The sequence below is a fragment of the Ranitomeya variabilis genome, chromosome 8, assembly GCF_051348905.1.
Source record: "Ranitomeya variabilis isolate aRanVar5 chromosome 8, aRanVar5.hap1, whole genome shotgun sequence".
In the NCBI taxonomy this organism is placed as follows: domain Eukaryota; kingdom Metazoa; phylum Chordata; class Amphibia; order Anura; family Dendrobatidae; genus Ranitomeya; species Ranitomeya variabilis.
In genome coordinates, this window is record NC_135239.1 from 88615428 (window position 1) to 88628537 (window position 13110).

A 13110-nucleotide genomic window follows, 5' to 3' on the forward strand; every position below is an offset into this window, starting at 1 on the left:
TATTTTTTGCAATAAAAAGCGTCTTTTAGTGTGTGACGGCTGCCAATCATAAAAATCCGCCCAAAAAATGCTTTAAAAGTAAATCAACCCCCCCTTCATCACCCCCTTAGTTAGGGAAATATAACATTTAAAAAATGTATTTATTTCCATTTTCCCATTAGGGTTAGGGTTAAGGATGGGGCTAAAGTTAGGGTTGGGGCTAAAGTTAGAGTTAGGGATGGGGCTAAAGTTAGGGTTAGGGATGGGGCTAAATTTAGGGTCAGGGTTGGGGCTAAAGTTAGGGTTAGGGTTGGGGCCAAAGTTAGGGATAGGGTTGGGGCTAAAGTTAGGGTTGGGGCTAAGGTTAGGGTTGGGGCTAAAGTTACATTTACGGTTGGGATTAGGGTTAGGGGTGTGGTTAGGGTGATGGTTGGGATTAGGGTTAGGGGTGTGTTTGGGTTAGGGTTTCAGTTAGAATTGGGGGGTTTCCACTGTTTAGGCACATCAGGGGCTCTCCAAACGTGACATGGCATCCGATCTCAATTCCAGCCAATTCTGCGTTGAAAAAGTAAAACAGTGCTCCTTCCCTTCCGAGCTCTCCCTTGCGCCCAAACGGGTTTACCCCAACATATGGGGTATCAGCATACTTTGGACAACAACTTTTGGGGTCCAATATCTCCTGCTACCCTTGGGAAAATACAAAACTGGGCGCTAAAAAATAATTTTTGTGGAAAAAAAAGAATTTTTATTTTCACGGCTCTGCGTTATAAACTGTAGTAAAGCACTTGGGGGTGCAAAGTTCTCACAACACATCTAGATAAGTTCCTTGGGGGGTCTAGTATCCAATATGGGGTCACTTGTGGGGGGTTTCTACTGTTTAGGTTCATCAGGGGCTCTGCAAATGCAACGTGACACCTGCAGACTAATCCATCTAAGTCTGAATTCCAAACGGCGCTCCTTCCCTTCCGAGCTCTGCCATGCGCCCAAACGGTGGTTCCCCCTCACATAACGGCTCTGCATTATAAACTGTAGTTAAACACTTGGAGGTTCAAAGTTTTCACAACACATCTAGATAAGTTCCTTAGGGTGTTTTCTTTCCAAAATGGTGTCACTTGTGGGGGGTTTCAATGTTTAAGCACATCAGGGGCTCTCCAAACGCGACATGGCGTCCCATCTCAATTCCAGTCAATTTTGCATTGAAAAGTCAAATGGCGCTCCTTCCCTTCCAAGCTCTGCCATGCATCCAAACAGTGGTTTACCGCCACATATGGGGTATCGGCGTACTCAGGACAAATTGGACAACAACTTTTGGTGTCCAATTTCTCCTGTTACCCTTGGTAAAATAAAACAAATTGGAGCTGAAGTAAATTTTTGGTGAAAAAAGTGAAATGTTGATTTTTTTTTTTAAACATTCCAAAAATTCCTGTGAAACACCTGAAGGGCTCCTAAACTTCTTGAATGTGGTTTTGAGTACCTTGAGATGTGCAGTTTTTAGAATGGTGTCACACTTGGGTATTTTCTATCATAGACCCCTCAAAGTGACTTCAAATGTGATGTGGTCCCTAAAAAAAATGGTGTTGTTAAAAATGAGAAATTGCTGGTCAACTTTTGACCCTTATAACTCCCTAACCCAAAAAAATGTTGCTGATGTAAAGTAGACATGTGGGAAATGTTACTTATTAAGTATTTTGTGTGACATATCTCTGTGATTTAAGGGCATAAAAATTCAAAGTTGGAAAATTGCAAAATTTAAAAAATTTTCGCCAAATTTCAGTTTTTTTCACAAGTAAACGCAGGTAATATCAAATAAATTTTACCGCTATCATGAAGTACAATATGTCCAAAGAAAACAATGTCAGAATCATCAGGATCCGTTGAAGCGTTCCAGAGTTATAACCTCATAAAGGGACAGTGGTCAGAATTGTAAAAATTGGCCCGGTCATTAACGTGCAAACCACCCTTTGGGGTAAAGGGGTTAATAAGCAAGATTCCCCCCTAAAATAAAGCAAATGAAGCTCTACAGAAATGTGACAGGTTAGAGTTAAAGGGAACCTGTCACCAGGTTTGGCCAATATAAGATGTGGCCACCGCCTTTCAGGGCTTATCTACAGCATGCTATAATGCTGTATATAAGCCCCCAATCTGATGTGAAAGATAAGAAAAATAACTATAAGAAAAATAATTATTTTATTTTACCCGGGGGCAGTCTGGTCCGATGGGTGTCGCAGGTCCGGGTCCAGCGCCTCCTATCTTTTTGCGATGCCGCCCTCCTACTTGCTTCACGGCTCGCCGGCATCACGCTCCTGTGGAGGCGTACTTATTTGCCCTGTTGAGGGCAGACCAAAGTACTGCAGTGCGCAGGCACTGGGCCTCTCTGACCTTTCCCAGCACCTGCTGGGAAAAAAGTACCCACTTTTACTCTTACGACTTTCAGTGATGTTTTGTATAATGACAGAGCACCGCTGATTATCACGGCCTATGGATGTGTGTATGGACTATACCTCTGTATATCATAGTGTATTTATAGGAGAAAGACAGTAGTACCTAGCAGTTTCTTTTTTGCCTGTTCAGACGCTGATCTCAAAGCACATGTTGCTGAGCTCAGTTACTGCATAGACTCAGGGATGTCAAACTCAGATACACAGAGGGCCAAAATTAAAAACTTAATCTTGATATTTATTAAAAATAAGTTTACAATTGAGGAAGTTTTTCCTTATCAAATATAACGATGAACTTTTTTATATGGAAACAAATGTAAAAGGGTTGTCCCACAAAGTACATTTTAATTAATAGATCTTAGAATAAAATAAACACAGAATCACAATTGGGGCATATTGGAATAATATAATATGTTATGTAATGGCAATAAAAATAATATAGCCCCAACAGCCACTAAATACTCCATACCGTATAATGGGTCCCACATATTCTTCCATACAGAATAATGGGCCCCACAAAGTTCTTCATACAAAATAATGGGCCCCACATAGTAGTCCTCAGTACAGAATAATGGGTCTCACATAGTCCTCCTTGCAGAAGAATGAACTCTACATAGTTCTCCATACAGTATATTGGCCCCATATAGTCCTCCATACAGTATAATGATCCCTACATAGTCCTCCATGCAGAATAATGGGCCCAACATAGTCCTCCATGCAGAATAATGGACTCCACATAGTTCCTCATACAGTATAATAGCCTCACATAGTCCTCCATACAATACAATAGACCCACATGTTCCTCCATACTGTATAATGGGCCCCACATAGTTCCCCATACCTTATAATGGAACCACATAGTCCTCCTTACAGTATAATGGCTCCACATTGTTCTCCATACAGAATAATGTTCCCACATAGCCCTTCATGTAGATTAATGGCCTCAAATAGCCCTCCATACAGTATAATGAGCCCTACATAGTACCCCATACCTTTAAGAAAGAATAGAGGTACAGAGAGATACATAAAGTGTATGTATACTAATGCCAGAAGCCAACAAAATGGAGGAATTAGAACTAATGTTGTTGGAGCATAATTATGACATGGTGGGGATATCTGAAACATGGCTGGATGAGAGCCATGACTGGGCTGTTAACTTGCAGGGCTATAGCCTGCTCAGAAATGACCGTACAGATAAGCGAGGGGGAGGTGAGTGTCTATGTAAAATCATCCTTAAAACCCATCCTGCGTGATAATATAGGTGCATTTAATGAAAATGTAGAGTCCTTGAGGGTGGAGATAAGGAGATTTCTTCTTCAGACAATCATTCTTCTAGATGCCCCAAATGATCTGAAGGGGGTGTTATCAGATAAAACGATCCTGGTGGTAATAAATAGATTGCTGAGTCAGCTTAGCAGTACAGCCCTTCCACAGTTTTTCCCTCCACAAAAATGCTCCAAGGAATGTGACACTTATAGCCAATATCCTGGATTTGTCTGTGTGTGGCGGCTCTTGAAGCAATGACTCCAGCAGCAGTCCACTCCTTGTGAATCTCCCCAAAATTTTTGAATGGCCTTTTCTTAACAATCCTTTCAAGGCTACGGTTATCCCGATTGCACCTTTTTCTACCACACTTTCTCCTACTCAACTTACCATTAATATGCTTGGATACAGCACTCTGTGAACAGCCAGCTTCTTTAGCAATGACCTTTTGTGGCTTACCCTCCTTGTGGAGTGTGTCAATGACTGCCTTCTGGATATATGTCAAGTCAGCAATCTTCACCATGATTGTGGAGCCTACTGAAACAGACTAAGGGACCTTTTTAAATGCTTAGGAAGGTGTTTTTTGTTAATTATTCTAATTTACTGAGATAATGACTTTTGAGTTTTCATTGGCTGTAAGGGTATGTTTCCATTGGACGTATTGCTTGAGTTTTTGCGGCATACAGCTGCAGCGTCCAATCCACAGCATCCAGATGTTACAGCATATAACCCGGTCTATGAATAGGATGTGGTGATTCCCCATTTGTTCAATGAAGACATCACCGCACGTACAACAGGGGGCAGAGCTTTGGGAGGAGCGGGGTATCTGCTGCGTCCAAATCGCTGCCAATACGCCCCATGGAAACACAGCCTGTGCCATAATCATCAACATTAACAGAAATAAACACTTGAAATAGATCACTCTGTGTGTAATGACTTTATATAATATATGAGATTCACTTTTTGTATTGAAGAACTGAAATAAATGTACTTTTTGTTGATATTCTAATTTAGTGAGAAGCACTTGTATGTTGATACAGTAGCTGAGAATTTATACTCATAAAATAAATTTTAGACATCTCAGGTGTCAACCTTCCAAGGGTTTTCTCACCATAAAGCTGGGCTCCCACAATGAGGATTTGGTGAGTTGTTGATGTTGCAGCTGTTCTGCGCCTAAATTAAGTTACTTGCATTTCTTCATTGCGTTTTTTAGTGTGTTTTTTACATGTATTTCATCACTTTTTTTCTGCTGTGCTTTTTTTTCTCCTTTTGGTATGTCATTTCTTAAATAAAGCTGCTTTGTTTTAGATACTATCTGTTTCTCAGCTTTGATAAAACGTTATTGACAAATTCATGTGCAGATTACATGCATTTTTAGTGCGTTTCTGCTAATCGTACTAAGAGCATATATGCCCTTTTTCCTTAGGATTTTCCTCATTCATTCAATTGTATGGGGAAGATCCAGAAATAAAACACAAATTTATTATAAGAGAAATTGACATGTTGTAGAATTAAAAAACACAGTGCAGGTCAGTTTACTCAGTGTAAGAAAAAAGCACACTGGGCATGAGATTTCTATATATCCCATCCACTTTGCAGGAACTGTAAGACGCTACATTTTTTGAGAAGCGAAAATATGCAGCATCAAGAACTCATCATGGGAACTTAACCGAGCAAACTCTTTTGTAGCCCGATGAGCAATTGGGGTCTGATGTCAGAAACCCCTCATTGGCTGTTGTTGGTGAAATATGCTACCGGCCTTATATCTCTCCTGCAGCAATGGAGAAATGTAATATCACTTGCTGACCAGCCAAATTTATGATGTACCATAATCGTTTTTGGATGGACCCAAGATCGCCAGAGCGAGAACCTCCTTATGATGTCATTAATACATATGGTAAAAGGTCTTCATGAGACGACCTATTTGTATCATCTAGTACACAGGAATGTACACATATCAAGGGATACAACGATCACAGACTTGGTTATATATCTGTCATAACATTGCGTGCAATATTACAGAACAGCTTTGATGTACTGGTAAATATCAATAACACTTTCCAACAATTTGTGTGAAAATGGAACAATTCTAAAAAAAAAAAATATCAATAATAAAAAACTAAAATAATAAAAAATCATCACAGCCAATATAAGCAATAAGATTGTCAGGATTGGTTTTATTTTCAGGTTAGGCTACCATGTATGACTTTTATGTGCATGATGTGGATCTCTTGAACGTGGACATTTGCTGTAGTCTCTTTTTTGCTCACACAATAGCTTGATTTTCTCGTCAAGAGAGGTTTGTTCCCCTTAGGATACAGAATCCCACAGTATATACCTTTTCTGCCTCCACCCACATTCTATGAACAACCTTAGAGCAGGATCTGAAGCTTGGAGAGCATTCTCTATAGCAGCTGTGAGCGGGGATTTAAGAGGGAATAGATGAAGATGGTAACAAGAACCTCACCTTATCTCTCCCTCCTTCATCTTCTGCTGCATATATCTACAGCGGTAAGTGATTCCCTTCATATTTGTCTGACAATAAGCTGTATATCACTTTACATTTACTGTAAAATATTGCAGTTGCACATTGAAAGTCTGCAAAATTGCCTTAACACATAGGAGAAGCGTTACCCTGAATATGTACTATGTGCACTGTGTAAGAACTATCAGTAGGTGAACATTACACATTTATCACATGAGTGCAAGGTTGAGATTGTATAAGCCAGGGATATATAGCCCCAGTCTATCTTTATATAATTGTATTTGTTCTGCAAGTGAGAAGAAGTAATGAGATCTATAAATATTACTTTGGACGCAGTATTACAGCTTTTCTGTTTCTTCTTACACAACTAGTTGCACCTTCCGTATTATGTGGAGCATTTGGAAGTATTAATCAGCCTTTGATTTAATTTCCTTAGTAAAATATCATCTCCTAAATGATTCTTGGATGAGACATAAATCTAGGTGCACTAGTATCCACCAATAATCTGTTTTATCAAGAAAAAAATGGTATTGTGTATGGAACACACAGTTAGAGCTTTCCTTGTACAGGTTTTCCCAAGAAAGGACATCAGTGCCAAAAGAAATTATTTTTTTGATTCTAAATTGATGAAGCGCCTACAGAGGTGCACACCCATGTTCTGCTCTGTCACTTGGGCAATGTAGAGGAAATCTGTGGAGGTCCACTGGGCAAATCTTCCACCGTGGGCTAGTGGCTTGCCTTCTCAAGGTGTGTGGTGTTCCTGATTGACCTTCTGCCATCAGCACCAATGTTTCCTAACTATAAGTGCTAATTCAATCGACAGTATTTTCGGACCGAGTGCTGTCTGCCGAAAAAACGGATTGCACTCTGACCAATGTTATTCATTGGGGCAGTGCAGATGAGCGAATTTTTTTCACCGACCGAATCTTGTGTGTTAAAATATCGTAGCATGCACTAGTTTTATGATCCGACTCACACATTCAAGTCTATGGATGTGCAAAAAATCGTATGCCGTATGGAGCCACAGTATAGCGTCCGTTTTTTACTGATACGCTGCAATTCTGTAATAGGAAACTGTAAATAGTCCTGTAAAGATGAATAGATTGTGCTGTAATAAAACAGATTACACATGGTTGACAAGTAAGAAGAAACATCGTCCCACTTGTCTGGATGAAACGCTGAACATTTTTTTATGCGCTCATGTGTTCCTATCTTTTCTCAGTTACTGTCGTCTCCCATCTTGTCCTTTAATCTCTATTGGAGGTCAGTCTTTCCATGGTGGCATTTTGCTAAGCCTTTGCAATAAATTAATATTTTTTTTATGACTGCACGAACATGGAGAAATTAGAAAAAAATAAATATATAAAAACTTCTACTTCAAACATGATGTGAAGTTAAACTGTTACAACAGTTCATCCCATGTTTTAAAATTTTCACCTATTCATAATTTTGGATAAATTGCTGATCACTGGCATTGTGGTCGTTCAGACCCCCTATGATCCCAACAACATGGCTCTGTCTTTAGGACAACAGGAGATAGCTGAACTACGTGCTTGTTGTGGCCGCTGTACCCTCGGGTATGCTATGCGACCCCATTTACTTGTATTACGCTGCGTTGTAGCAACAACACATATCAAACTTTTGCCACTCGACCTGTGTCACGGCCAAAGTGAATATGTAGACCAAGCCTCACAAGTAAAGTCTGTTGGGTACTAGGAATCTGCACGTGGTGTTTTTATTTAATTGAAATCCACATACCGTAGTTTTCTTTAAAATAATATTGGTAGAATTATGGGAACAATATTAAAAGCTTGTCGGATAGGGTAAGTAGGGTATTTTTATTGGAACCAATAATTTCACTGACATTTCTCAAGAACTGGGAGACACTTCTTCATGGCCATTCTTTAATAATATTTGTCGATAACCTGTGATGGGATGTTGCTGTGTCCATGCCACCAGCTGCAGAGATCTGCAAAGTGCTACTTTCATGCTTAGTCTGTATTTGAGCTTGGAAAGTAGCGTCACTATGCAGGAAACAATTCCAGCATTTTCAGGGTTCTTTCGAATATGCAATTTTAAAAGCTCTGAAAAAATTATTTATTTGGATAATAAAATAGTTTATCTTTTTCTGTGATAGGTGCTGCATAATTTTTAGGTCCTTTCTATATATTTTTTTACAATATCGGTGAAACTGTAAAGAGAAAAACGTAAATATGTGTCTATTTTTTGCTTTCTTGGCCTTTTTTCTCCTCATAGTAAGGGTGCGTGTCCACGTTCAGGATGGCCGGCGGTATCGCCGCAGCGGCGAAGCCGCTCGGCGCTAAGCCCCGCCCCCTTTCTGGGACGCGATCATGCCGGATGTGTACAGTACACATCCGGGATCATCGCACCCCTCGCCATAGGACCCTGTGATATTACTTGCGGCGACGCAGCGTCGCCGCAGGTAGCACGGACATGCTGCGATCTGAAAAGACGCGCAGCATGTCCGGAGTCGCAGGGCCGCCGCGTGCGGGTTTCCACGCATAGTGGACACGGGATTTCAAAAAATCCCCTCCACTATGCTGGAACATCTGGACGCTGCGTGTTTGACGCTGCAGCGTCAAACACGCAGCGTTTACTTACCATGGACACTCACTCTTAGTGGTTGGGTGAAGACATTTATTGTCAAACTACTGTGTTCTTAAATCATAATGACAACCCAAAACATCCAAAAGACCATGATCAAAAGACCACATATCCTGGTGATTTTGGCCTGATAACATGCAAAGAAGTTGACACAAATGGGTTTGACTGGCTACTAAAGGTAGAGAACATAGAAGGCTAGCACTCGACTGGTGGGAACGTGACGGTGCTAGTGAACGGAGCCAATGGTCCCATCAATAGTAGAAAGTAGAATCACTGCACTCGTACAATTGAGAATACTTAGACAATTGAGAACCTGCTTAGACACAGATTGTGTCAGCTCCTTCCACTTAGCCACCAACGCTGGCTCTTATCGTCAGGACTGCAGTCACCGCTGTGCCACCAATGGATCTATATCACTCTATATCCTCCTCCTGGCCACTAACCATACACAGCAATGTTATTCTAACTGCCATCTGCCTGGACCTAGCCGTGTTAACACTACGCTGCTATATCCCTCTGTATCCTCTAACCTCATACAGCGATGTTATTCTAACTGCCATGCATCTGGACCTAGATGTTTTAACACTGCGCTGGACTATACAACACTAACTTTATATCTGATTACCTCAGCAACACCGCATTTTCATTCTAGAGAGAACCTTCAAATAAGGCGATATTGTGATCAAGGCCAAGGGTTGGCAGAAAAGTTTTTTGCCTATCGCTCCACTAGTTCACTCTTATTTGAATAAATTCTTCACTTGAAACAAGTATTCTCAATTGTATGAGTGCAGTGATTCTACTTTCTACTGACCACTAAAGGTAACATCCTCACCTGTGACCTGCTTGCTTGTAATCAGTGTGTGTGTATAAAAGCTGAGTGAGTTTCTGGGATCCAGACAGACTCTTGCTTCTTTCATCCAGCCACTGACATTTCTGGATTGTGAGTCATGGGGAAAACAAAAGAATTGTCAACTGATCTACTGGAAAAAGTAGTTGAACTGTATAACACAGGAAAGGGATAGAAAAAGATATCCAAGGAATTGATAATGCCAGTCAGCAGCATTCAAACTGTGATTAACAAATGGAAAATCAGGGGCTCTGTAAAAACAAAACCACGGCTAGGTAGACCAACAAAAATGTTGTCCACAACTGCCAGGAAAATTGTTTGGGATGCAAAGAAAAACCCACAAATAACATCAGTTGAAATACAGGACTCTCTGAAAACTAGCGGTGTGGCTGTTTCAAGATGCACAATAAAGTGGCACTTGAAGAAAAATGGACTGCATAGTCGAGTCACCAGAAGAAAGCAATTACTGTGCAAATTCCACAAAGTATCTCACCTACAATACTCAAACCAGCACAGAGACAAGCCTCAAAACTTCTGGAACAAGATAATTTGGAGTAATGAGACCAAAATTGAACTTTTTGTCCAGAACCATAAACGTTACATTTGGAGAGAGGTCAACAAGGCCTATGATGAAAGGAACACCATTCCTACTGTAAAGCACGGAGGTGGATCGCTGATATTTTGGGGATGTGTGAGCTACATAGGCACAGGAAACTTGGTCAAAGTTGAAGGAAAGATGAATGTAGCACGTTATCAGCAGATACTGGAGGCAAATTTGCACTCATCAGCCCGGAAGCTGCACATGGGACGTACTTGGACGTTCCAACATGACAACGATCCAAAACACAAGGTCAAGTCGACCTGTCATTGGCTACAGCAGAACAAAGTGAAGGTCCTGGAGTGGTCATCTCAGTCTCCTGACCTCAATATCATCGAGCCACTCTGGGGAGATCTCAAGCGCGCACTTCATGCTAGACAGCCCAGGAATTTACAGGAACTGGAGGCTTTTTGCCAAGAAGAGTGGGCAGCTTTACCATCTGAGAATATAAAGAACCGCATCCACAACTACCACAAAAGACTTCAAGCTGTCATTGATGTTAGAAGGGGCAATACACGGTATTAATAAATGGGGTATGTGAACTTTTGATCAGGGTCATTTGGATGTTTTGGGTTGTCATTATGATTTAAAAAGAGAAAACACAGTAGTTTGATGATAAATGGCTTCACCCAACCACTAACCATGAGTGGAGAAAAAGTTTTTGTGTTATCATTCATATTCTGTGAATAAAGGCCAAGAAAGCAAAAATTCTGCCGGGGTATATAAACTTTTGAGCACAACTGTATTTATATACTGATCCAATATTATACCTTCACTGATAAAACCTGCTATTAGTGAACGTATTAGTGCATATCAAGGCTTCGTTTGTTACAAATTACAGTAGGAAGGTGGAAAGGTCATTTGTTAATACTGAGCCAAATCTGCATTATCTGCTCTGTCACCAGATAGGAACTTTCTAATTTTTATGAATGAGCAGATTCAGAATGTGACTATGCAGTGGAAATATTTACTCAATACCTTGTCTACATCTTAGTCAGGCTGACGAGATTTACCATTCCTGGCAGTATTACTGCTATCACACAGTTGCATGTCTAGCAGGATATGGTGATATAGATTACACACATAGACACTAGTGTAATTATTATTATTTTAGCTTAAAAAATAAATAATAAAAAGCCATAATAAAAAGAAGCATAATCTAAGTATATCTGTTTTTTCAGAGAGATAAAATGGATCAGTAACCAGAATATTTCAATGGTATTAAATTGCATATCAAATGGTCCCCAAGGTGTCTGTGGTTGGGCAGAATGAGCCCACACAACTCAGCCCTTTAGAACTAGACCCTGCTGAAAGACCTCTGCAGGTGCAAACAAACTATTTCCCAAAACCTCTGGCTAGCCACATATAAAGCTGTTTAGTAGGGTACAACTGCCTCCTCTATTTCAGCATTATAACCAAGTTTCTTTTAGTGGGGTTTTCCAGGCTTATGAGATATGTGAGATAGGTCATCAATGTCAGAACACTGAGGCTCAGACACTCTGCCCCCCCACTAATCAACAGGATGTACACAGTGAATTGAGCCGACCATCACAGTTCCATTCACTGTGTAGTGGTCTTGTGCAGGTACTGCAGTTCAGCTCCTGTTTGCACCCCAGTCTATATTAATGACTTATCCTAAGAATAGACATGAAAAGCCTGGAAAAATACATCTTAGGTTGTCCAGCTTGCATGGTAATTGTGATTTTTTTTTTTAAGTAATCATAACTGTTATTTTTGTTTCACTATTCAAATGGTTGTCTCATTTTCTTAAATTGGTAAAATTGCAAAGAGCTTAGCAAAATAAGCAACTTTGCAATTTACATCATATTAGAAATCTTCTCTGTGCTCAAGAATGGAGGGATTTTTAATTCTATAGTTTACTGTTTGTTGTCTAGGTGTCATGGCTTGGTTTGGGGATTTGATCTGGTGACCTGTTGTTTTGTGGTCAGTTCTACTGTATGTTGAGCTATTGCTCTTTTCCTTCCCTGTCCAAATGTTCATTGTTCCTATTGTCATTATTCTTCCTATTTTGGTTTGCCCTGTCACATTCTGGGTGGGGCTTTATATATTATCTCTTCACTGCACTTCCTTGCTGGCTATACTTCAAGGTGGATTTGTGTTAAGGACTTCCAGCCCTATAGCTAAGGGATTTTCTATTTTAACATTACACTGCTTATATTATTGCTGTGTGTCTGTTTGTCTATCTTTTCCTTAAAGGCTACGTTCACATTTGCGTTGTGTGTTGCGTCGGCGACGCATCGGCGACGCAACGCACAACGCATGCAAAACGCATTGTTTTGTGACGCATGCGTCCTTTTTTTGTATGATTTTGGACGCAAAAAAAATGCAACTTGCTGCGTCCTCTGCGCCCTGACGCGTGCGCCCAAAAAGACGCATGCGTCACAAAACGCAACACAACGCATGTCCATGCGCCCCCATGTTAAATATAGGGGCGCATGACGCATATGGCGACGCTGCAGCGCCCGACGCTACGGCGCACAACGCAAATGTGAACGTAGCCTTACCACTTTCCGGTTTCTGGGAGATTATCCTAGTTTCATTTATTTTTTTGGTTCTCCTTACAATCCCCTCTCTCTCCTTTTATGAAAATGCTTTAAGCTTCTCACCCTGGGCCTTCATGTTTACCTGCACACCTTCCTCTCCCTTTGTTGCTAGTGTGCTGCAGCCTCCCCTCTGGTTCCTCAGGAGGCACGAGAAGTCCCTCAACAGTCTTTTAGGGAGTCAGGTCCGAATTGGTGTTTTTAGTCATGCAGCTAGGGATTTACTAGTTTGTACAGGAATCAGTTGGGGTAGGTGCGGCTTCTTTCTATAGTTTGTCTTCCTTACAACCTTTACTTGTGTGTGAGTGTGGTAC

At 40.7% G+C, this 13110-nt stretch overlaps 1 protein-coding gene across 1 annotated transcript in view; it reads left to right on the forward strand.

The window, feature by feature from the left end:
* Nucleotides 1-5991: 5991 nt before the first annotated feature.
* The window catches only part of FNDC7 (fibronectin type III domain containing 7), a 54526-nt gene continuing 47407 nt past the window's right edge, over nt 5992-13110 (forward strand). The window contains exon 1 of the mRNA XM_077278286.1: nt 5992-6191. Coding sequence (XP_077134401.1) covers nt 6123-6191 — 69 coding nt within the window. The 5' untranslated portion in view covers nt 5992-6122. The remainder of the gene's footprint in view (nt 6192-13110) is intronic.